Raw genomic sequence first — 26,560 nt, 5'->3', positions numbered from 1 at the left:
AGTAAAAATATGTCCTGGTCTGTTTGAAATTCTTAACATTTGTGTTAAAGCTTGGGTTCAATTCCTAAATCTTACCTAATTACCAAGGTTCAGTTCTCCTAGGCTCAGTTTCCACATGTATAAAATACAGGTAACAATTGTAATAACCTCAAATGGATTTTTGAAGGATCGGATAAAACAGAATTTGTTAAATGCCAGATAAATATTAAATATATTAAAATGGTAGCCACTATGGTCAGAGAAACTCTAGGTGAGGTTAATGTGGTTAGAAAGGTAGAAAAATTAAGATGTCAGGAAGAGTAACACACAGGAAGAGGTCACTAACTCTCAACAATAAATGGTGGTCAGAAAGATGATCCAAAAAGTGAAGTTGGTCTCACAGGGTAACTAGGAGTTTGTTAGTGGAGACAAAGCATGGGAAGAGAGAGGATGGAAAGATGTAGCATGTGTAGGACACAGCTCTGAGCTTGGCCTAACTAAAGTACAGAGTAGGTTGGAAAGAGGCAAGAGATGGTGAAAATGTAGACTGAGAGCCTTATATGCTGAGCTAGAGAACTTGGACTCTATTCTCTTTTTATGAGCAGGCACTGAAAGACATTAAGTAGAAAGGACATCAGAGAGTATGGTATGAAAAATGAGTTGATAGAGAGGCAGGTGGAAGGCAGTGCCCAGTGCTTTAAAGTCCCTGAAACTAATGCCTGTGACCTGCAGAATAGTAACACTCTCCTGGTTCCTGAGACGATCCTGACCAGAAGAGAGGGCTTAATAACAACTCCATGTAATCCTAGTCAATATGGGGTGAGATTAGGTAACCCCATAATCCCACAGACTCATTGAGTCATTCCATATGCTAGGCTTCCCTCTCCTCCTTCCCTAGTCTTTCCTGCTATGACATCAGGAAGACCAGCTAAGGGACTGTTCCAGGAGTTCATACAATGGGTAAGTTCCCAACCTAGGGTGGTAGAACAATTGCAGACATAGCTAAGAGGTAGAATCCAAGGACCTTAGTGTTAGAATTTCAGAGTGAAGAAAATGTCTTAGAAATCATCTGGTTCAATCTTCTCTATTTTTGCTATGGTGCCTGACTCATGGTAGTAAATCTTTGCTGAATAAATTAGTAAACAAATGAGGGATAAGACCCAGAGAATGACACCACTAATTATTGGCATACCTGGCATAAACTTTCTGCCATAAACATAAACCTTCTGACTCCTAAATCGGTGCTCTCTCCATTATGCCACATTTGGTTTTACAATGTAAAAAAAAAAGAAAGAAAGAGGATTAAAACATCTTATTTTAGTGCTATAGATCAATTCAACTCATTTTCATTCACAATGTCATTTATAATGTAGCACATAAGAATGAACAAAACTAAAATTCTCCTGATGAAGGCTTTTGTCCTGCCTCCTATACCTTCCATAACCTAAGTATTTGCTTTTGCATTTCTGCAAAATTTGTTGGTGTCTGCAATAATGCTCTTTGCAAGACAGATGTTTAAAGTCAATAGAATGATGGTAAGTTCCAGAACCTCCAAGATGGGATCTTCTCCAATTGATGGCTGTTTTAATAACTTTCACTCTGAAGAGGCTATTTGGGAATTTTAGAAACTGCTTTAAATTATTCCAAAAGACTGATGCTTCCACTTTTATGAGAATGGAAATTGAGGAAATAGTGATTTTTAGCAAAAGAAATTAGATTTAGGCATAAGGAAAAACTTTGGGGCAATAAGAAGCATTGAACCCTATAACAAATTCATCAGGAAAACTGAGAAAGCAAGGCAAAAGCCCCTGTGTCTGGGGGATACTTATCATCAGACCTTTCTCACTTTGTGACATAGTTGAGAAAATGCCAAGACCCTCACGTGTGGATGCTCTACATCCCATCCACCACCACCCCCGACAGCGCCTGCCACACAGTTCACCCATCCTCTGTCCTGATCCCTCCACCCTAGCCACATTGTACTTCTATTCCAGAAGGGAATGAGGAGTCTGAGGATACTGTCATGAGGCACTAGTCTTCCTTGTTGGGAAACAGTGTGTTCAGCTACAAGGATGAACATTATCTGTCCTCTCAAATTTCTGCAAGAAAACTGCCAAATAATTTAATAAAATTCAGCAGTTTCTTTTTTTAAAACTGAGCTACTTATTCTTTCTCCTTCTTAGGATATTCTTGCTTTCCACTCTTTATCAGTCATTTGTTAAAAATTTTTAATATGTATATTTGTATATGTAATATCATGATGGCTGAGCATTTTCACAGACATCTCTTCCGTATAAGGTAGAACAGCTATTGCTAGCCCATTTTATAGATAATGAAACCAGTGAATGACTTTCTCAAAGAACAACCCAAGGAGACCCAGCTTTAATTTTATTTGTCAATCTGACATACCACAGTGCTTCACTTTGGGGAATACATTTTATCAAGAACAGTTATTTTCAATTTAATTGAAGTGATGAGTGGCACATGCCCAAAAGTACATATCAAAATTTATTGTGTTTTGGGGGACTATAGAATAGAGGGAAAATGAATATTCAATATTATAATAAAATTGCCTGTTATAATAAAATCATATATTGTTGTTATAAAAAACACAAACTAACACAAGCTTCAGAAAGAAGAAAGGGCAGCCAAATTGTATTAGCTGGAGAGTAAACTCAAAAAATAATAATTTTTCAATGTAAAATACATGTAATTGGTGGGATGGGAGTAGTCAGTGAATTTTTTTTTTCTTTTAACAAAAATCTATACGACTTGGCAAAAACAAGTTAGAAACACAGCAGTGAATTTAGCTGTGAAATCCAATCCAGTTTTTCTTTTCCTAAGTCTTTCTATTCTTTATCTAATAAGAATTTATCCTAAATACCTAAGAAGTTCTCAGCATAGTAATGATACTCTATATTTTACGGAAAAAACTTGGAACAGGTAGAAAACTCTCACAAAGGAGTAAAGTTTGAGGCGAGTCTGTAGTCACAAACGTGAGACAGGAGCAATCTGTGTAGGAATAATGGAAGATATCTTTGAAGAGGTCAGGAAAGAAATGAATTATCTGGAATGAAGTTATACACAGAAAAGAAGTGCAATTGAGGGTAGAGGAACAGCAGGATTCAAATAAAAAGGCAAGTTATCAAGTTATGAATTAGGAACAGTAAAGATACCAGCTTCCCAAGAAAGGTAGCTTATTGGGGGGATGAATACAAAAACAAGTTGGAAAGGCTAGTGGTAAAGAGTGTTAAGCAGTAGGTCTGAAGATTGAGTAGTTTGAAGTTAATAGAGGAGACAGTAGGATCAGAATGGAGTGTGAAGTGAACTATTCTAGTCTGGTCCAAGGTGGTGCTTAAGGAAGGTAGACAGCAGGTGGCAAGTGAGAGCAGCTGAAAAGGAAGATTGTATAGCCTCAGTAACTCAAAGAAGGTGGGAGCAGAGGAAAGAGGTCTAAAAATAACTCCATTTTAAGCAATCAGTGCTTTACTAAAGAGTGCTCTATTTTATCCAAAATGATGAAGTACCCAAGAGGTATCCAATATTGTACTTTGATTTCCATGACTAAGAAAGAAACCAATTACCTTAGAACATTTTCTCATACAGGCCAGCAGTTTACACTTCCTGCTTCATCAGCCTCACTCTCCTTCACTTGCACTTTGAAATCCCATAACTGGGAATCAGGTCATTATGAGATCAGCCCTGTTGGGGACACCAAGCTCATCAGTCACACCAAATTTGACCAATAGACCTGAAGGCAATAGCCCTAAAACCATCTGGCCTCAATATGTCCTAAAGTGAATGGCCATATAGGAAACAATGTAACCTTGCAGGCAATATGGCAATGAAAATGTGTGCTAGGCTCTCAAAAGAAATGCAGCATCTTATTTTTATGGAGAACCTTTCTTTGGTAAAATTAAAAGTGTTTTCATAAGGATGATCTCATTCTCACAGTAGCCCTGTGAAAGAGGAAATGGAGGAGATATTTTAATTCTCATTTTATAAAAGAATAAATTGAGAGATGGAGACATCAAGTGACTCCTTTTCCATTCTCCCGTTTAAGTAGACCAACAGGGTTAGACCTAGAGCCGGTTTTCCTAACGACGTCCGTTTCTGTGCTCATAAGCCCAGTCTATCTCAGGACTTGGCATGGCACCATCAGAAGGCACATACCAGGTGGCTCATATTTTTACTTCACAACATGTAAATGACATTTATACAGCATGGTCTATAAATATCCTACCCAATGAGTTCTCCCTCTGAATAAGCAAATGTTTGCTTACGTCTCCATCTCCAATAGTTTTGGCATAACACAGTGTCTAGGCATCCATTTCCTTTTTAAAAAAAAAAAATAAATTTATGTATTTGTTGTTTTTTTTTTAATTTTTGGCTGCATTCGGTCTTCGTTGCTGCGCACGGCCTTTCTCTAGTTGCAGCGAGCAGGGGCTACTCTCCGTTGCGGTGCACAGGCTTCTCGTTGTCGCGGCTTCTCTTGTCGCAGAGCGTGGGCTCTAGAGCACAGGCTCAGTAGTTGTGGCGCACGGGCTTAGTTGTTCTGCAGCATGTGGGATCTTCCTGGGCCAGGGATCGAACCCATGTCCCCTGAATTGGTAGGTGGATTCTTAACCACTATACCACCAGGGAAGCCCTAGGCATCCATTTACTTTTAAAGTGAGCAGTTAAGTAGTGTCAAGTTGTTAGATAGTTCTGTCCTGTGATAACTGGCCCCTCATCTTTTACATTCAGAAACCTTCTGAGTAGCTCCACAAAGGTATTATTGCAGGGTCCTTTATCACTCGCTTGCTTGATGACTTGAAAAATTGCTCTGGGTGGAAAATATCCATAAATTTTAGAAGGCAGTCTTACTAAGAACCACAAATAGTTCTTATTCTGTTTCTGAATAGCAAGATCACATTAAAACTCACTATAATAGATAATATTAATCACTATAATTCAAATAACTACTCTTTAGACCTGGCAGGGAACTGTGAGAGCTTTGAACTTAGTTCTTTTTTCCTGTGAATTTCTGGCATAGCAGAAGGAAGAATAAAGCATGCTTGGGGGCTGGGGAGTTTGTTAACTGTGATTAAAGTTAGGGAGAGCTATAGAGGAAAATGGCATTTGTTACTTTCCTGCCTTTTACTTGCCCACTCAGGAACTCATATTCATCCTTAATTATGACTGTGGTGGGAATATCTAGGTGGGACTGTCCTGATTTTATAGACGGATATAACCGAGGACCGATAATAATTAGTGAAATAGCAATTATCCTTCGCATAACAATTTACAGCTTACAGACACTTTCACCTGTGTGATCTCATTTTCTATTTCCTGTAGCACACTAAGTTGCTATTATTATTGTTCCTCATTACTTCTGAAGAATCTGAGTCACAGAGGATTTAAGTTAGTTTTGAAAGTCACACAGCTAGTAAGTGATGGAGCTGGGAATCAGTCCAAAGATGTTTGGTTCCCTATTCCATGTAATGTCTACTATACCATGCAGCCTCCCAAACGTACAGAGGATGTTGGATCAAGAACGGAGGTGGGCAGAAAAATAGTCAATGTGTTTAAAAACAGAAGACTAACCTAATAGGAAAATCGGGGAAAGGAGAGGTACTAAAGAGAAAACCCAAATGGCCAATAAACATATGAAAAGATGCTCACCCTTACTAGCAGAGTGGGAAATGCAAATTAAAACCATGGTCACACCCATTAGATTATTGAAAATTAAAAGTCTGAGAATGGCAAGCATTGTGTCAGATGGGGAGCAATGAAAATTCTGCTACCCTACCGAGGGGAGTGAAAACCGATTTGACCGATTTTGTCAGCCATTTCCCGTTTCTAACAGAGTTGAAGACACAACTGGCCTGTGTCCAGCAATTCTACCCCGAGGTAGATACCTCACAAAAACTCTCCCATATGTGCATAAGGGCCATGGAAAGAGGTTCATAGCAGAGTTATCTTTAATAGCCCAAAATTCACAAGAACCCCAGTGTCCACTAACAAAAGAATGGATAAATATTAATAAATAATGATGTAGTCATCCAACAGATATTATATTGCAATGAAAGTTAATGAACTAGAGGTAAATGTATCAAAAGAGATAAGTATCATAAATACATTTTGAGAGATTACAGAAGATTAGTATGTATGCCATTTACAAAAGGTTTAAAATATGCAAAAACATTTTAAGAGATATTATTTAGTGGTTAAACTATGTAGGGTTTATGTGTACCTAGATATGTCATAAAAATGTAAAGTACATGTGACTAGCAAACCTCAAATGCGGGACAATGGTTACCTTTGGAAAGGGCAGTAAAGGAGGGCAAGTGGGAGAGGATGCTACCCAGGGGGCTTCAACTGATATAAGCAATGTTCTAATCATTAAGCTGGATCATAGTACACAAGTATTTATAGTCTTTCAACCTTTCAGTGTATAAATATATATAGTAACTTTAAAAATAGAAGGGGCAAGGAGGAGAAGAAAAAAAGTTTGTCTGGATCAGATACGTCTCTGGGACTCTGGCATGACCTTAACCAGTTAAAAATGATGCCAAAGCATTCCCACCTGCCACAGTCTGTTAAGAAGTCACAGTAGCAGAGTGGATGCCCATCCCAATTCAGTCCTGAGTCATGGCCCAGTGTCCCAGACGTTACACCAGCACCCTCTCTGATAGACATAATTGAAGAGTGAAGTTCCACCTGACCACATAGTCTGTGACATTTTCCAGAATGAGACCTAACCTGGATCACCGAAAATGTTATTTTGTTTTGTTTCGTTTTGTTTGTTTGTTTTTGCTTTTCTGTCTATATCTTTAGCACTTTCAAGCAGCCCTCTAGCATTTGGGAAGAGTGTTAGCTGAGAGTATGTAGTAAAGGGCATTTTACACAGCAATGTTCTATTCATAGAATTATTTATTTTTAAAGTGTGTTTAGTGGAGAAATCATTTTGTATCAGACAACTAAGAGAAGCCAAAAAAGTATTTCACTCTGAAAATTCAACTCTGTTTTTCATTTTTGATGTTTGCAATTTTGATGGGCAATGATGTCTCAGAATGAAATCCCTAGCCATTTACACTACCCATTTCAGAAGTATCCTGATAGACTGATATCTGTTGAATTACTCATTTGACAATCTGTGAAAACATGTCTTTTAATCTCTCATATACTCTTCAGCACAGTCAGGCACAATCTCAATTTGCAAGTTCAATTCTCAAATATTATGGTTTTTGAGGGTAAAAATATCAATCCATGATAGAGCAGTGCTCCGAAACTAAAACTGTTATTCATACATAATTGAATTTTTTAAACAATATCTCAAACAAACATGTTTTCCCTGCATTTTAAGAAGGAAATATTGTCTTTCTGGATATATTTTATAGTGAATAATTTGCCTTCAGGACATTTTTAATAACATAAAGTTAACTTCTGATCAGTGGGCTTCTGTAACTCTGTGATTAAATTCATTGGGGAGAAAGGACAAATGCCTTTTTTGAAAAGATCTGCAGAAATATCACTTTATCTAAGATGGAGGATGTCTTTGGAAGCTTCCTCTTTGAAAGCCAGGGTCTCACATCCCCTTCCTCCTATTTTAGCAGCAATAATATTGATAATGGTCCACGTTTATTGAGCATTCACCGTATGTCAGGCATTGTGCCAAGCCCTTTTCCTGCATCATCTCATTTCACCCTCACAGCAGCTTTACAGATGAGGAACTGTGGCTCAAAGCAGGTAAGTCATTTGCCCAGTCGCACAGATCTGCTAAGTTGTAGAGCCAGGATATGGACCCAGATCGCTGATCCCCTAATCTGTCCTCTTGATCTTTACTTGTGTGTACATGGAACCTTTGCAATTACACTTTGCTATAGAGAGATAAAATGGGCAAAATATTTTCCTCTTCCATAAAAAGGAAAAAAAAAGACAGTTGACTCAGACAAGTGAGAGCAAAAAACCCATATACTGGGCTTTGTTCTTCATCCAAAGCTTATGACTACCACTTCTCAAATTCTGAAATTTCTGAAAACTTCTGAAAATTCTATTAACTGATTTGCCCTGAAGATGAAAAAGAAGCATAGAATGTGTGCTTCTTCAAGGTATAAATTCTAAACTTTTCTTTCTGAATATGGAGTTGTTTCTGAACTTCAGGAATAACCAAATAGCATTTTTTTTCAGCATTTAATCACTATATTTGTTGGCAGACCTGTTGTAACCTTGAGCCACCTACAGGGAATTTAAATACTATTCTAATTGATCTTCTCACTGCTTACTGAGAAACAGAGCACGTCTTTCACTAGTCTCATAAATAATTCCATTTCTCTATGTCAGCGTTAATTGAACTTACCTCATGTTGTCAATCTCTTTCTTTTTTTCCCTTGCAGGTGATGTCATTGTCTATATTAATGAAGTTTGTGTCCTTGGACACACTCATGCAGATGTAGTCAAACTTTTCCAGTCTGTTCCTATTGGTCAGAGTGTCAACTTAGTGTTGTGTCGTGGCTACCCTTTGCCCTTTGATCCTGAAGATCCTGCTAACAGCATGGTGCCACCCCTTGCAATAATGGAGAGGCCACCTCCAGTGATGGTCAATGGAAGACATAACTATGAAACATATTTGGAATACATTTCTCGGACCTCACAGTCGGTTCCAGATATAACAGATCGGCCGCCTCATACTTTGCACTCAATGCCAGCTGATGGTCAGCTAGATAGCACGTATCCACCACCTGTCCATGACGACAATGTATCTATGGCTTCATCTGGGGCCACCCAAGCTGAACTTATGACCTTAACCATTGTGAAAGGTGCCCAGGGCTTTGGCTTCACCATTGCAGACAGTCCTACAGGACAGCGGGTGAAACAAATACTTGACATTCAGGGATGCCCTGGCCTGTGTGAAGGCGACCTCATTGTTGAGATCAACCAGCAGAATGTACAGAACCTGAGCCATACGGAAGTAGTGGATATACTTAAGGACTGTCCCATTGGAAGCGAGACTTCTTTGATTATCCATCGAGGAGGTAAGATAAACACTGGCTCAGCAATCAGTATGCAGGTGAAGTAGTAGAACCTTTACAATAATATCAAAAAATGGAAGTTTCTCTGGAGTTGAATGAAATGGCACTTTTTTAATTTTAATTTTTTTAACTTTATTGAGTATAGTTGATTTACAAATGTTGCGTTGATTTCTGCTGAACAGCAAAGTGATTCAGATGTGTGTGTATGTGTGCGTGTGTGTGTGTGTGTGTGTGTATTCTTTTTCACATTCTTTTCCATTATGGTTTATCACAGGACATTGAATATAGTTCCCTGTGCTATACAGTGGGACCTCGTTGTTTTTCCATTCTATACATAGTAGTTTGTGTCTGCTAATCCCAGACTCCCAATCCATCCCTCCCCCACCTCCCCTCCCCCTTGGCAACCACAAGTCTGTGAAATCATACTTTAAAAAATGAAGGTAAAACGGTAAGTAAGAAAGAAAAACATGAGTCCAGGAAGCTGTGCTTTTTAATTTTGAGAATGTATCTTTTCCTATGTTATATTAAGCACAATAAAAATAGTGTTTTCAGTCTTACAAATATATATTGCTGTGGGGAATTCCCTGGCGGCCCAGTGGTTAGGACTTTGAGCTTTCACTGCTGAGGGTGTGGTTTCGATTCCTGGTTGGGGAACTAAGATCCCGCAGGCCATGCGACATGGCCAAAGGGGGTAAAAAAAATATATATATATGGCTGTGAGCTGAGAGGGTAACGGTTGAATTCCCGAGTATGAGTGGGTTGTATTCCAAAAGTTCACTAATGTTTCAGTTGTGGCGGCTTCGAACTGGTTTCCATTGACTTAATTAAGAAAGCTGATTTTTCCCAAGGAAGTGATACTCTGAGCTGTGCATAGGTTTGCAGGCTAGCATGTGGAAGCTGGTTCAACTCCTTCCAAGCTCAAGTACAGTCTTGATAATCCCCATAAGGACCAATGGGAGCTGTGTCTCCATAGAAAAATCATTTCAGAGTTGTAAATAGCATTGCTCAGGACACTTCTATTACTACAGGGATGCTCCATCAATCATTACCCATAGGGCTTCCCTGGTGGCACAGTGGTTGAGAATCCGCCTGCCAATGCAGGGGACACGGGTTCGAGCCCTGGTCTGGGAAGATCCCACATGCTGCGGAGCAACTAGGCCCGTGAGCCACAACTACTGAGCCTGCGCGTCTGGAGCTTGTGCTCTGCAACAAGAGAGCCCGCGACAGTGAGAGGCCCGTGCACCGTGATGAAGAGTGGCCCCCCACTCGCCGCAACTAGAGAAAGCCCTCGTGCAGAAACGAAGACCCAACACAGCCAAAAATAAATAAATAAATAAATAAAATTTTTAAAAAAAGAAACTTGTTTAAAATATATATATATTAAAAATATAATAATAATTACCCATAGTGCCTTCTGTACCCTGGGAAGAAAGCTATGGAACAGGCTTGGGGCTGAAGTTCTGGGCTGGGTGTTCCAGGTGAAGTATGGAACTGAGAGCAGTGAGGACTGTGGTAGGACCTCTGAGCCCTGGAGGTGTTTCTTCCCTTCCACCTGCTCTGTGGGGAAGGGAATGGGGCTAAGCAGAGGCTACCGCCTTCATTTCTTTCCTACTCTGCTCTTGACTATCAGTGAAACTAGGGAGAGAAAGGAGGGAACGGTCACAGATAGAGAGGATACTTGAAAACAGGGTATAAATGAAAGGGCTCAGGCTAAGTCCTGGTTTTCTGCTTACCAATTTGGGGACTTAAGACACTTAGTCCATGAGCTTCAGATGTCTCATCTGTTATATTGGGATGATAATACTACCTAACCTGATGGAATGTTCTTAGTATAATGGGCCGCATAGGTGCTCTTTAAATGTCTGTTGAGTGTAGATTAGCACCAAAGCTACAGCAGGGATGCGTCAGAAGGAGCAGTACTGCGAGGAACTTGTGCGTGAAGAGCACACGTGTGGCAAACATATGTGATTGTCTATTCAAAGAACTAAAAACAGGGTGAAAGCCCTGTCAGTTTGAAATGCAAGTGAAAGCAGTCAAAGCTGAAAGAAGCACCTTTTATGATGTATTTGGCCCTCTCTGCAGGTGTTTTCCCTTCAAGGAAGTATTTACATTATTGATTTTTGTGTGAAAATGGACACCAAATACTAGGCATTTATGAGCAACACTATACAAAGTACTATGTTCCTATCTTAAAAAAAAGAAATTAATATGATAGCAGAAGTCTTAAATGTGACCTTCAAGCATTATTACAAAATAGCACTTGAATCTTGATAATTAAATATTGACAGTGTATTTTAATTTCACCCATTGCTTAAGATTAAAACAAATATCCTTAATTAAATAGCCATATCTTCTTCCCTTTTTTTTTTTTTTTTTTTTTTTTTTGCGGTACACGGGCCTCTCACTGTTGTGGCCTCTCCCGTTGCGGAGCACAGGCTCCGGACGCGCAGGCTCAGCGGCCATGGCTCACGGGCCCAGCCGCTCCGCGGCATGTGGGATCTTCCCGGACCGGGGCACAAACTCGTGTCCCCTGCACAGGCAGGCGGACTCTCAACCACTGCGCCACCAGGGAAGCCCCTGCCGTATCTTCTTAATGTGCAATTGAAAATCAAATCTTTGGAACAGGTTCTTGATATTAAATGGTATAACTGAAAATCACTTTGCAGTATCCACTGTATGATTCATAGAAACAAGTTTGGGCACTTTTTATATATAATACCTTTTTTAAAGGCATGATGTAGCAGAAAAAAGTATTCTGATATCGTTTTTTCATATATATATATAATATGTATTTATATTATTGCCATTTGTACCTTTCCTGAAAACATTTCTGTCTGCCTGCTATCAGCTAGATTACCCTGTTCTTGCTTCTTTTCCCTCCACTCTATCCCACCCCCATTTAATCCCCATGTATTCAAAGTTTTTTTTGTTGTTCGTTTGTTTGTTTTTATTGAGGTAGAGTTGATTTACAATATTGTGTTAGTTTCAGGTGTACAGCATAGTGATTCAGTATTTTTGCAGACAGGTATAGAAATCGAGTATTCAGAGTTTTGGTTGCAGTTTGTTTTTGTTTGGGGACAAGGAATTTGTTTGTATTTTGTGGCTAGTGTAGAATTGCAGAATGTAGTACCCTGTAATGCTTAAAGTATTTCTAGTCAAATCCTCTCATGTTTTCCCGGATTCCCACAATTTGTAGTCAGCTCTCTGAAATTAATAGGAACTAACACCATGTTTTTGTGATGAAATTCACCTTGATTATCTTATTATAGGCTACTCATAAGTGCTTATGGCCTCACTCAGATAAGCATAAATCTTCAAGAGCAAATTCATACACCCGGGTCTTTGTGTCTGGATTATGGTTGTTTTAAATTATTTACTAGGATTTTGTTATTTATAAAGTGATTATGTGGTTTAATTGTTTCAAACAAATAGTGTCAGAAGGTATACAATGAAAAGTAATTATCTCTCCTTTCCCAGGATTCCAGTCCTTTTCCTAGAGGCAAACATATTGTTTGTATACACACATTTCTAGAAATTTTGTAGCCTTAACTAGCATGTATATATGTAGTATGTTTAACATAAATGGAATGATATTATACATACACATCTTGCTCTGAATATCTTGGTTATTAGGGTGTGTTTTATCCTTTAAGAAGCATCATTGTGGGATTATTTACATACCATAGAATTCACCAATTATAATTATATACGTCAATAAGTTTTGCTAAAATGATATAGTTATGCAGCAATCACCATAATCCTTAGAACATCCATCATCCCAATTCCTTTAGCCCTCAGATAATCACTAACATGCTTTCTGGATAGTTTTGCCTTTCTAGAAATGTTTGTAAATGGAATCGTACAGTATGCAGTGTTTTACTGAACATAACGCTGCTGAGATCTACCCATGCAGGTGCATGTATGAGTAGTTTGTTTCGTTTTATTGCTGAGTAGTATTCCCTTGTATGGGTACCACATTTTTTTTTTTTTTAATCCGTTTACCAGTGCATGGACATTTGAGTTGTTTCCAGGTTTTGGCATTCATAAATAACGTTGCTGTGAACATTTGGATATAAGTGTTTGTGTGTGCATACCTTTTCACTTTTCTTGAGTAGATAGGAGTGGAGTGGTAGGAGTGGAGTGGTACAGTTGGGTTATATGATAAGTGCATAGTTAAATTGTTCAGAAGTAGCTAGAATGTTTTCCAAAATGGCTATACCATTTTACGTTCCCACTAGCGATGTGTGAGGTTTCCAGTTTCTGCCCATTGTTGCCCATACTTGGTATAGCTAGTCGTTTTGATTATAGCCATTTTAGCGCCTGTATAATGATGCCTTTTTGTGGTTTTAATTTACATTTCTCTAATTTTTTCATGTGTTTACCATGGCATGTATTCATATGTTTATTAGCGTTAATTATCTTCTTTGGTGACATGCCTACTCAATATTTTGCCCGTTTGTATATTTATTAAGCTGTTTGTCGTCTTCCTATTAAATTGTTAAAGTCCTTTTTACATTCTGATTACAAGTCTTTTAAAAGATAAATGATTTGCAATTATTTTCTCCCAGTCTGTGGCTTGTCTTTTCATTTTCTTAATGCTTCCTTTTGAAGCACAAAAGTTCTTAATTTTGATGAAGTCCAATTTATCAGTATTTTCTTATATGAATCATTCTTTTGTGTTAGATCTAAGAAGTCTTTCCCTAATCCAAGATGACAAAGTTTTTCCTGCTTTCTTCTACAAGTTCTATAGTTTTATCTCCGATATTTAGACCTATAAACTATTTCAAGATCATTTTTGAGCATAGTGTAAGGTAAGGATCTAAGTGCATTTGGTTGCATTTGGACATCCAATTTTTCTAGCACTATTTGTTTAAAAAAAAAATCCTTTCCGCTTGGATTGCCTTGGCAATTTGTCAAAACCGAATTTGCATAAATGTGAAGGTTTATTTCTAGACTCTGTTCTCTTCCATTGACATATATGTCTATCCTCATTGTCATACCACACTCTCTAAATTAGCTTTATATTAAGTCTTGAAATCAAGTAGTATGAATCCTCCAACTTTTGTCTCCTTTTTCAAAATTATTTTGGTTATTCTAGGTCCTTTGCATTTCCATATAAATTTTAGGATCAACTTTTTAATTATATTTTTAAGTAAAAGGCCTGCTGAGATTCTGATGTTGCATTCAATCTATAGAACAATTTTTGGAGAATTGCTAACTTGAATCTCTCCATTTATAAATATGGTATATTTCTTCTTTGGTGACATGCCTACTCAATATTTTGCCCATTTATATATTTATTAAGCTGTTTGTTGTCTTCTTATTAAGTTGTAAAAGTCCTTTTTACATTCTGATTACAAGTCTCTTAGAAGATAAATGATTTGCAAATATTTTTTTGAATCTCTTTTAATTTCTCTCAGCAATGGTTTGTAGTTCTTAATGTAGAGATCTTGTACTTCTTTTTTTTTTTTTTTAAATTTTTTAATTTATTTATTTTATTTATTATTTATTTTTGGCTGCGTTGGGTCTCCATTGCTGCGCGCGAGCTTTCTCTAGTTGCAGTGAGCGAGGGCTACTCTTCGTTGCAGTACGTGGGCTTCAGTAGTTGTGGTTTGCAGGCTCCAGAGCACAGGCTCAGTAGTTGTGGCACACAGGCTTAGTTGCTCTGCGGCATGTGGGATCTTCCCGGACCAGGGCATGAACCTGTATCCCCTGCATCGGCAGGCGGACTCCCAACCACTGCGCCACCAGAGAAGTCCCTTGTACTTCTTCTGTTAAACTTATTTCTAGCAATTTTATTCTTCTTGATAATATTGTGAATGTGAATGGAACATTGTCCATTTTCAGATTGTCATTTTCAGATTGTTTATTGCTAATATATAGAAATACATATGATTTTTGGTTTTGATCTTGTACACTGTAACCCTGTTACACTCAGTTCTGGGGGCTTTTTCTTTTTTTGTAAATTCCATCAGATTTTCTACATAGACTATTATGTCATCTAGTAGTAGAGCTTTATTTTCTTTCTTTCCAAGCTGTATGTCTTTGATTCCTTTTCTGTGCTTTATTACACTAGCTGGAACCTCAAGTATGATGTCAAATAGAAATAATTATGAGGGGACACCCTTGCCTTATTGCCAATTTTAGTGGAAAGGTATTAGCCTTTAACCATTTAGTATGATTTTTTGATGTCATTTTTTTTTTTTTTTTTTGCGGTACGCGGGCCTCTCATTGTTGTGCCCTGGCCTCTCCCGCTGCGGAGCACAGGCTCCGGAAGCGCAGGCTCAGCGGCCATTGCTCACGGGCCTAGCCGCTCCGCGGCATGTAGTATCTTCCCGGACTGGGGCACGAACCCGTGTCCCCTGCATCGGCAGGCGGACTCCCAACCACTGCGCCACCAGGGAAGCCCCTGATGTAATTTTTATATGCTGTATGATCAGGCCACTCAAGATGGCTGTTCTCTTGCTCTCTGGACATCCCTTGCTCAACCAGTGCCTGCTTCACCTAAACCCTACACACATGACTAACCTTCCCATATACTTGCCCCAGGCGCCAGCTGGTGATTGTTCTTATCAAAGGGGTGGTGAGGGGCGTGCCCCTTGCTGGTTTCCCTGGTAACTAATGAGCCCACCTGACATCAATTCCCCTATAAGTGGTAACCTCCCCTTCCCCCTGACCCTGTGAGTGAAGAAGACCGTTGAGGTGTTGCTTCAGGACCCTACTTCTGAGTGTAAGTTCCCCCATCCATTAAACCACTGATGTCTCTGTTGCAGACCCCGGACTCTTTCTTCAGTCTTAAAGCTGGGCAAGCACACGCCTTGTAGGCTTGCGGGTACAGCCCAACAATTGGCAGAGCCAGCCAGGAGACTGAGGAAACTCCCGGGAGCGCCGAGACGTAGGGAAATGCAGAATGGGGGATGGAAAGTTGCGGGAGTAGTCCTGAGGTGGCCGTCCACTAACATGCAGAGCCCAAAATTTCCAGGGGTGAGCCCGAAACTTGGGGAAATCCTGGGGTGGCTATCTACTAGTATATGGGTCTTATGGTGGCTGTCCTTGATGAATGGGGGCTGCCAAGAGATCTAGAAAACAGTGGCCTCTAATGCCTCTGCTATTGTATCAAAGTGAGCCTTTTGTAATTGGTTAAGCTAGCTTTCTAGAAGGAATTTCTCTTTTGTATTTCTCTGGTGCCTTTGAGATGCAAATGATCCACCTGGTCTCTCTGGAACTTTAATCTTCTGTGATCTCTAAGAGTAAAGGAGAAAAAGCTTTTAGTTAAACTCTATAGAAATAATTACGTTTTGGGAATATCTATCTAAAATAGTCGCTCCAGATTTTGGTAACTTGAAACTAAAGTTGAAAGAAGAGAATTCAAGGGTCATTTCAAATAGGATAAAATATCGGAACATTAAACGCTGAGCAGGTCTCAGTTTACTACCTTTACCTGCTTAGGAGAGGAAAACTAATGCACGAAGTTTTCCAGTCAGAAATGCAGTTACTTGCTTCTTGGTTTTTGCCAGAGATTAAGGTTTTTACGGGTTAAGAGTATAATCAGTCACAATTCTAGTTATTGTAAACAAGTTTCTTTATTGAGTACATTGTAATCGGGTGCTTAATCAGGTGTCTTTTTTTTTTTTTTTTTTTTTGCGGTAAGCGGGCCTCTCACTGTTGTGACCTCTCCCGCTGCGGAGCACAGGCTCCGGACGCGCAGGCTCAGCGGCCGTGGCTCACGGGCCCGGCCGCTCCGCGGCATGTGGGATCTTCCCGTACCAGGGAACGAACCCGTGTCCCCTGCATCGGCAGGCGGACTCTCAACCACTGCGCCACCAGGGAAGCCCCAGGTGTCTTTTTAAGTCTTTTGTCTTTTATAGACAGTTATTGTTTTACTCTGATGCTTTTGCAAAAGTGCCTCATCTTCAAGAAGATTCATAGGAAGGACCTTTTGACAATAACAGGTCCGTGGTAAATTTCAGATAATATTGCTGAACTGGGTCAGAACTTAAAGAATCCTAATGGAAGACCTGATGGCTTCATGAAAAGTTAAAAAAAAGGATTGGTCACTGAGTGAACTGGTGAATATGGTTATAATTTTTATGGGTTTTGTCTGGAATGTTACTGGTTTTGATCTGTGTTTTCCAGATACAGGGAAGCCCTTCCCCTCAAGTTGGTTATGATTTAGCAATTTGGTAAACTACACCTGTGGGTAGAATTGAAGCATTTTCCTTTTCTCTCTGCCTGGTCTCTCCAGAAATTAGAGACTCCTGGGTTCTGAGCAGCCTTATCAGGAAAATGGAAAAGACTGTCTCCTGACATGTGCAGGGATCTCAATGTTCTGGGGACTTATAGAAGAGAAAAATCCACCAAGGCAGAGGCTGATAGCAGGGCTTTGGCATGGCTTTCCTGGCCTTGGGAGACCTTTTGGGAATTCAGTCTGAGCTCCTGAGCCCCCCTCAGCCCCCCTCAGCCAGTTTGGAGGAGCCTATAAGGTCGATTGACCAAACTTGTTTTGCAGACAAATTAGTCTTGATTTGGCTGTGTTTGGTGGATATGAGGCTAATTTTAGAGAGAACAATATTATGTTTCAATGGATATTAAATTCTGGTTCTTTTGATTGAGGTCTGTACTTATCAATGTTATTGTGCTAGCCATACTTTTGCCCTGATGTTCTGGATGGAAAGAAAAGTATCTAGTGAAATAGTCTCAGAGTATAACTACTCATGAAGTGTGACACTGCTTGCTTTAAGTCTGTTGCTAAAAGCACGTGTTCAGTGCTTGTGTGACAGTTGGGGATAAGTGATAAAATGTATAGCCTGTTAAGTGTTTCCCCATCAACATCCCTCTGAGCCTTTTCACGTGATCTGATTAGTGCTCCCCCAACTCGAATGACTAGGCCAATATAAAGGAGGCCTGGCATCTAGGGACATGATCTGCACCTGGGGTAGCAGCTAGCGCCCAGCAGCGAGGGAAGGATATTTTGTTCATCAGTACTTTCTATTGAAAGATTTGCAATCGAAAGGGGAAATGATGGGAAAATCTGCACACATTGAAGTATGGGGAAGTCCGAAGGCTTATACATGGTTTAACTTAAATTTTACCGACCAGAGTAGCCTGTTTTGTGGTCTTTCAGATAGGCATTGTACATCTGCTTTGGCCATTGAGGAAGGGAATGCATTTGAAAGTCAAAATGAAATAGCTGTTGTTCAGATATCCAAGGTAAAACTAGGTGGCCATTGTATATGTGGTATTACTGAAAACTTGAGTTATTTGAACTGTATTGCAGACCAGGACAGAAACCACAGGCGGGTGTGGTATTACCTCAGATGTGGTTTCTGCTTGTATTTTGGTTATGATCTTCTCTGTGTTGCGCCTATTAGATGTCTTACATTTCATCCCTATCCTGAGCGAAGGAAATTTATTCAAGGACTGAGTAACAACACTAGCCTCACTGTGAAAATGAGTCTGTTAATTGCTGGGTCTACGGTGAGATCCCATTGTTGTACTCCTCTAGACTTCCATGAAAAATTGACTCGGCTATTCTGACTATGGCAATGGGGCAAAAGACTCACCATCTTCCTGTCCCACATGCCCATACATCAGAAGGACCTCTGACAGTAAACAGTCCTGTACAACTGGCTGCCCATGAGCACCACTGGGCTATGTTGTGTGGAATAGAATAGGCTGGCTTCTGGACACCCAAGTCCAGGCTTCTGGACACCAAAGTCCAACTAGTGGGATTAACTGTCTTTTGTTTGGAAAGACCTAATGGGTCCACTCCTAAAGGCACCCTACATAACATGGGGTGGCAGACTCTACTGTGACTGCTGACTCCTGGCTAGGCCACCAGAATGTTCGTTTTTTTGTGGGGTTTTTTTTGGGGTTTTTTTGCGGTACGCGGGCCTCTCACTGCTGTGGCCTCTCCCATTGCGGACCACAGGATCCAGACGCACAGGCTCAGTGGCCATGGCTCACGGGCCCAGCTGCTCCGCGGCATGTGGGATCTTCCTGGACCAGGGCACGAACCCGTGTCTCCTGCATCGGCAGGCGGACTCTCAACCACTGCGCCACCAGGGAAGCCCCAGAATGTTCGTTTTAAAGCTGAGCCTACCCCTCCCTGTGGGGGGTGGCTCTGGGTTTGTGAAAACCAGGGGTGGCCTTACCTTCCTGATAACTGGACAGGGCACTGCTGCTATTGACTCCCTTTACATTGACCCATTAAGCGCTTGGCTCCAAAGTTTGCCCACATCCTGGCAAATGACTATTCACTGTTCTGAGCATAATAGGTAGCTTACTCTTGAGCCTCTCTGGCTGCTGTTGTCTGTATTGTGTTTGTGGTATCTGGTTGCAGTGCCCCCTACATATGTGACCCCAGGGATATCTCAGAAGAAGGGCGGACCAAGATTGTAAGGGTCGTGCCGGATATGTAGGGGTGGAGCGTATGTTCAGGCCACTCAAGATGTCTGGTCTCTTGCTCTCTGGACATCCCCTGCCTGACCAGTGCCTGCTTCACCTAAACCCTACACACATGACTGACCTTCCTATGTACTTGCCCCAGGCCCCAGCTGGTGACCTTTCTTATCAAAGGGGTGCTGAGGGGCGGGCCCCTCTGCTGGTTTCCCTGGTAACTAATGAGCCCACCTGACATCAATTCCCCTATAACTGGTAATCTCCCCCAAGCGAAGACCCCACTGCATCCTGCCTACCACCCGCCGCACACGGTGGGGTGTCACTCCAGAACCTTGCTCCCCAGTCCGTTAAACCATTGATGTCTCTGTTCCTGACTCCAGTCTGTTTCTTAGGTCATAAAGCTGGACAGGCACTGGCCTTGTAGGCCTGCGGGGTGCAGCCCAACATATGCCTTTTACCAGGTTGAGAAAATTCCCACCTTCTACTCTTAAATTGTTGAGAATCTTAATAATCAATATGTCTTGGCTTTCATCAAATTTTTTTCTGCAACTATTGAGATGATCATTTAGTGTTGTCCTTCATTAATATAGTGCTTTACATGATTTTTAAATATTAAACTACTTTTGCATTCCTGGGATAACCCCACTTGGTCATGGTGTAGAATTCTTTTTGTACGTTGCTAGATTCTCTTTGCTTATATTTTGTTAAGACTTTTGACCTGTTGGCAGAGGTGTTCTATAATTTTCTTTTCGTGTAGTCTGTCTGGCTTTTTGTCAGGGTAACATTGGCCTCTCCCTCTCACTCTATTTTCTGAGTTTGTGTAAGATTGATATTTCCCCCTTAACAGTTCTGATAGAACTCACCAATGAAGACATCTAGGCTGGATTTTTGCTCATAGAGTGATTTTTAGTTACTAATTAAATTTATTTTCTTGATTTAGGTCTATCCTAATTTTCTGTTTCTTCTTGAATCAGTTTTGGTGTTTTATGTATATCTAGGAATTTTTACAATTCATCTAAATTGTCAAATTTGTTAGAATAAGGTTTTTAACAAAATTTTATAAAATTCCTTTTTGAGAACCAACTTTTGGCTTCGTTGTTTTTCTGTTTTCTATTTCAATTATTTCTACTTTGATCTTTGTAATTTCCTCTCCTCTGCTTGTTTTGTGTTTGAGTTACCTTGCCTCTTCTGTCATCCTGAGGTGAAAGCTTAGAGTAATGACTCTAGTTCTCTCTAATAAAAGCATTTAAAGCTATAAATTTCACTGTAAACAATTCATTAGCTGAATTCCATAAATTTTTATATTGTGTGTTTTCTTTTTTATTCAGCTCAAGATATCTTCGTATTTCTGTTGTGGTTTCTTTTTTAACCCATAGGTTACTTAGAAATGAGTTGTTTATTTTTCAGACATGTGGGATTTCCCAGTACTTTTCTGTGGATTTCTAATAATTTTTCCTTGGAGGAGAACGTATTTTGTGTGATTTCAGTCCTTTTAAATGTGTCAAGACTTGTATTATGGCCCAGTGCCTTTCTTTTTTTAACTTAACAGTTTATCTTAGAGGGCTTTATATATTAGTTCAGAAATATACCTCATTATTTTTAATAGCTTATTTAATCATAACTAATGGATATTTTAGTTGCTTTCATTTTTAATCTATTATTAAAAAGTGAGGTATCTGTACAAGAGAGTAAATCTATATTATAGATTCATTCCTTATTTCAACAAATATTTCTTTTTAAAATTTTTTATTAATTAATTTTTTTTTTTTTTTTGGCTGCATCGGGTCTTTTTTGCTGCCCGTGGACTTTTCTCTAGTTGCAGAGAGCGGGGGCTACTCTTTGTTGCAGTGCGCAGGCTTCTCATTGCGGTGGCTTCTCTTGTTGCAGAGCATGGGCTCTAGGCATGCAGGCTCCAGTAGTTGTGGCACATGGGCTCAGTAGTTGCAGCTCGTGGGCTCTAGAGCGCAGGCTCAGTAGTTGTGGCACAGGGACTTAGTTGCTCCACAGCATGTGGAATCTTCCTGGACCAGGGCTCAGACCCATGTCCCCCGTACTGGCAGGCTGATTCTTAACCACTGAGTAACCAGGGAGGTCCTCAACAAACATTTCTTGAGTGCCTACTATGTACTAGGCATTTTTTTTTTGTCACTGGAGGTAAAGCAATAAACAAAATAAAGCACATGCTTTTTCCCATGGAGTTGACATTCCTTTGGAGGGTGACAAAACAATAAATGCTGACATAAATATGTCCTTTGTGTATTTGTCGCTTATCTCCTTATCCCCATGGAGTTTTATTCTTGAATATTAATTTTATCACCAGCGACTTTACTGGGTTATCTTAATGTTTCTTATATTTTATTCAGTTCATTTCATAAGATATGGGGGCATATAATCATACCACCTACAAATTACAGTCACTTTGCCTTCTCCCTTCCTATTTGTATACCTCTGATTTGTCTTATTTAATACATTTGACTGTTATATCCTGAACATTGTTGATTAATAGTGGGGATTATAGAAATTCCTATCTTATTCCTGGCTTAAATGAAAACTGTCTCATTTTATACAAACACAGTACTGACTTTTATTTATCATGTTAAGGAAGTACCCTTCAATTCCTATTTTATTAAGAATCTTTATCAAAAATGGGTAAAGAATTTTATCAAAAGCCAAAAAGGCATCTATGGAGATGATCATTATTTTCTCCTTTGATTTATCACCGTGATAAATCACATTAAGAGTTTTATTATTATTGAACTATCCTTTCATTCCTGGAATAAACTATATTATGCTTATAAGGTGTCCCTAGTTTCTATTTGTTTATATATAATTTTGCATCAACATCAATAAATGAGATTGGTCCCAAGTTTTCTTTCTTGGATCTTGTTTTGTTCTGATTTGCTCAAAGTTATGCTGGTGTCATAAAATCAATCAGTAGCTTTCCGTCTCTCTCTGCTTCAAACGATTTAAGTAACGTTGAAGTTATCTGTTCCTTGAGGTTATGATATAATACACCTTGGAAATTACCTAGTTCTCGTGGGTTTGGTTTGGTAAGGGGAGGGATAACCTTTTACAGCTTTCTCGATTTCTTCCATAGTAACTCATCTTCTTAGAGTTTCTGTCTTGGCTGGACTTGGATTTTATAATTTATATTATAGCCTACAAAATTGTCTCTTTTATTCATGTTTTCAAATGTATTTAAATAGAATTGAATCAAGTATCCTCTCATTTTTTTCTTCCATTTTCCCCTTGACCTACGAATATCTCTATTATTCTCATGTCTTCTAGGTGCTGTTTTCTTGATTAGGTTGGCTAATAGTTCTCCTGTTTCAGTGGTTCAAGAAACATATTAGTTTATTTATAAATAATTTGTTGGCAGATGCTCAGTCTACTATGCAATAGGGAATCATTACACTTTCTACCCAAGGAGGCTGTTATTTGATGTCTGGAATAAAGCAACTCCAGCGTGACTACTAATCAATCCTTGTCATTGTACTATTATTTATATTAAAATGCAACAAAGTTCCCTACTTAATTTGTGAACCTCACATAAGTTACAGTTGATTAATATTTGAAAATTTTTCTTATTTCTAGAAAACATGCTACCAAACGTTTTCACTAGATCAGAATATTCCCTTCTCATGCTGACAGTATAATAATAAATAGTATCAGTAATGCACATTTTCTCTTTGTTTTACATTCAAATAGAATTCAGAGTATTTGAGAAGCAGCATAGACTATATCAGAACTTTGTTTGAGGGCAAAGCATAAAAGTCATGGGCACAGAGAATTATGTCTATGTAGAGGACTCCTGTTTCAAAAGTTCAAAAAACATGTTTTTAAAAATATTGTGTAACGAGTTTTAAACTACACAGAGAAAATGTTAAAAACAAAGCTATAAGAAGTATTGACATTTTTAATAATGCTAACAGTTTTTTCTAAAAAAAAATTGTTTGGTTTAGAAGTACTTTCAAATTCACATAAAAATTCTGAGTGTAGAATACAGAACATTGAATACCACTTACCCACATTGCTATTAACATTCTGCCCCAGTGTATGTGTGTATGTGTGTGCATTGGTGAATGTGCGTTTCTGAACCATTTAAGACTAAGTTGCAAATATCATGCCCCTTTACCCCAAATATTTTGGTGTTTATTTCGTGTCACTGCTTGTTTGGAGAAATATGTAAGCAGCTAGTTAGTTAAAGTTATAAAAGATACTTTTAAAGAAGCACTTAGAACCACCACAACAACAAAATACTTAAGAGGTCATCAAAAGAGATTTTATCTAAAATAAGAGAGAGTCAATACTCACCAATAATAAGGACCTGTTACAGGAATATTTCTGAGAGAGAGAAAGGCACTGGTTATTTGAAAATAGTGTTATCCAGAGATTAGGTGAAAATCAAAGTGGATATTCCACAATCAATAACATGTAATTCAACGTTCCACTTGATATCAGCAGAAAACAGTATATGGACTTCACTGGTGGCACAGTGGTTAAGAATCCACCTGCCATTGCAAGGGGCATGGGTTCGAGCCCTGTTCCGGGAATATCCCACATGCCGCGGAACAACTAAGCCCATGCGCCACAACTACTGAGCCTGTGCTCTAGAGCCTACAAGCCACAACCGCTGAAGCCTGCACGCCTAGAACCTGTGCTCCGCAACGAGAAACCACTGCAGTGAGAAGCCTGCACACCGCAACAAAGAGTAGTCCCCGCTCTCTGCAACTAGAGAAAGCCTACATGCAGCAGCAAAGACCCAACACAGCCAAAAATAAATAAAATAAAAAATTAATAAATTTTTCAGAACACAATGATAAAAAAATATATTTAAAAAAAAGAAAAAACAACAGTGTATACGACACAGCAAACAGAAAACAAATCTACACCATGAGGTGTGAATGACCATGGCTTACTGGTTGCCGTATTAACAAATATGCCTTGGGTCTCAGAAGCTTAGCACAATAAAAGCCTGTTTCTCACTTATATGATTTCCAGTGCATATGTTCCTGGATCGCAGATTTCCTGGGCAACTCTCCTCCACATAGTGTGGCTCATGGAACCAGGCTTCTCCCTGGTAGATCTCCATGCCCTAAGGCCAAGCTTGAAGTCCCCAGCTGGGTCCTCTTTAACCAGCTGGCAGATAAACTGCAAACAAAAGAATAGAGGATCATGCAAGAGGCTTTGGGGCCAGCCCCGGGAGGTGTATTTATCACTTGCTCCTACAGTTAGTTGGCCGGAACTCAGTTTCAGGCCCCATTAATCGTAAGAGGCTGGGACATGTTGTATTGTGTGTCCAGGAATAAGGGAATGGTTTGGGGTCACACATATAGTAGATACTCTGCCCTTGATATTTCTAATACGTTGTCTGCACCTTGATATGCACATCAGGGACATATAACTACCAATTACATGAAAGTGAGATGGAATCTTTTTTGTAACATGATATTGTAATACGACTCATTTCAGGCTTTTGAGGTACATTCAACTACTGGTATATGTTTTAAAGTTCACAGGGTCTCCTCACGTTTCCCTCCTCAACCCAGTTTTCATGGGTAAAGAAACTAGTGTTAAGTAATTGGCCCAAGTTCAATGAATGTGTGTGTAGACAGAAGGATGGACAATTTATGGTCCCCAGATATAAGAAATATGAATAAACATCAATGACAAGGTACCTCATCATAATGTGAGAAGTGTCATGCATGTGACAAGCTATACACCAAGGTTGCACAGATGACCCTTAGTGTGAGAGAGACAGGATGGTGGGAATACTTGTAGAGATGTCACATCACTTAGAAGCAGCAAAAACAGAACTCAAATCTGTGTCTTCCGACTACAGTATCGGTGAGTTTTACATTATGCCAGTTTCCCCCGACTTTATGCAAAGAAAATTTTGATGGCTTTTGCTTAGATATGCAGGATTTATTTATTCACTTAATAAGTATTTGTTGAGGACCTACTGCGTGCCTAGCACTGGTCTAGGTGCTAGAAATATGTCAGTAATGCAAACACAGTCCCTGCCTCAAGAAGCTTATCTCCTAGCGGGAAAATTAGGTAGTAAACAAGGAAATACATGTTAGGGATAAGAATGAAGAAAAACTGAGAAGCAGAGTAAAAGCAAGGAGAATGACAGGCAAGGAAGACAGTTTCTTTTAGAAAGAGTAGTCAGGGAAAGACATCTGTGCGACGATCTAAAGAAAGCAAGGGAGCCAGCCTGTGTGGCTATCCGGGGAAGAGCGTTCCAGGCAGAGGGAAGGGTCTGAGGCAGGAGTGTGTTGGATGTAGACCAGCAACAGCAAGGAAGCTCCTGTGGCTGAGACTGAGTAGGGAAGAGATGTGATAGTAGATGAGGTCAGGCAGATTGTTAGGGCTGTAGGGAGGCAGATAATGTAGTCTCACGCAGCCATGGGCCATAGAAAGGACTTCAGATTCTACTTTTGAGTGAAATGGGAAGCCTGTGGAGTGTTTGAGCAGGGGAGTGGTGTGATATAAGATTTTAAGAGACTCACTCTGGTGGCTGTGTTGAGAATAAACTGTGGGTAGACAGGGATGGAAGCAGGCAGACAAGTGTTGGCTTTCACAGCAATCCAAGTGAGAGATGAAGAGATTGGAGAAGGATGGTAGGAGTGGAGGCAATAAGAAAGCATTCTGAATATATCTCAAAGGAAGAGCCGTAGGGTTTGCTGATGGATGGAGTGTGGGGTATTCAAGAAAGGAATCAAAGGCTGTAAAGTTTTGCCCCAAGCAACTGGAAGAAAAGAGTCGCGGTTTACTGACAAGTTGAGTATGATGGATGGAAATACTCTTGGGGGGCTAAAGGGGAAGTCAAGAGTCCAGTCTGGGACATGCCAAGCTTGGGATGCCTTTTAGCTTTCCAAGTGGTGATGGCTGGCTTGTGGAGGGTATTTAAAGATGGAGACTGAATGAAAACATCTAGGGAATGAGCATAAGGAAAGAAGAGAAACGTTCTGAGGACTGAGGCCTGGGACCCTCCAACTTTAGAGTCATAAAGAGGAGTGAGCAGCAACAGGCTAAAGCGTGACTTACGAGAAGTCTTAGGAAAATGTTTCAGGATGGAAGGTGTGAGTAATTGTGTCAAGCGCTGGGTAAGATGCGGCTGAGAATTTAACACTGGATTTGGCAACAGGATCAGATGTTTGGGG

The 26,560-nt window shown here is 39.7% G+C and overlaps 1 protein-coding gene across 2 annotated transcripts in view; it reads left to right on the top strand.

Moving 5' to 3' along the window:
- MAGI2 (membrane associated guanylate kinase, WW and PDZ domain containing 2) overlaps window positions 1–26,560 on the top strand; it is a 1,334,711-nt gene that overhangs the window by 1,092,293 nt on the left and 215,858 nt on the right. For both annotated transcript variants that reach the window (XM_065884282.1, XM_065884281.1), the window contains exon 10: window positions 8,358–8,996. In XM_065884282.1, the coding sequence (XP_065740354.1) occupies window positions 8,358–8,996 (639 nt within the window). The remainder of the gene's footprint in view (window positions 1–8,357; window positions 8,997–26,560) is intronic.

The sequence above is a fragment of the Phocoena phocoena genome, chromosome 9 (genome assembly GCF_963924675.1).
Source record: "Phocoena phocoena chromosome 9, mPhoPho1.1, whole genome shotgun sequence".
In the NCBI taxonomy this organism is placed as follows: domain Eukaryota; kingdom Metazoa; phylum Chordata; class Mammalia; order Artiodactyla; family Phocoenidae; genus Phocoena; species Phocoena phocoena.
The sequence above is the reverse complement of the archived record's forward strand: the minus strand, read 5'-3'. Positions and strand labels throughout refer to the sequence as shown.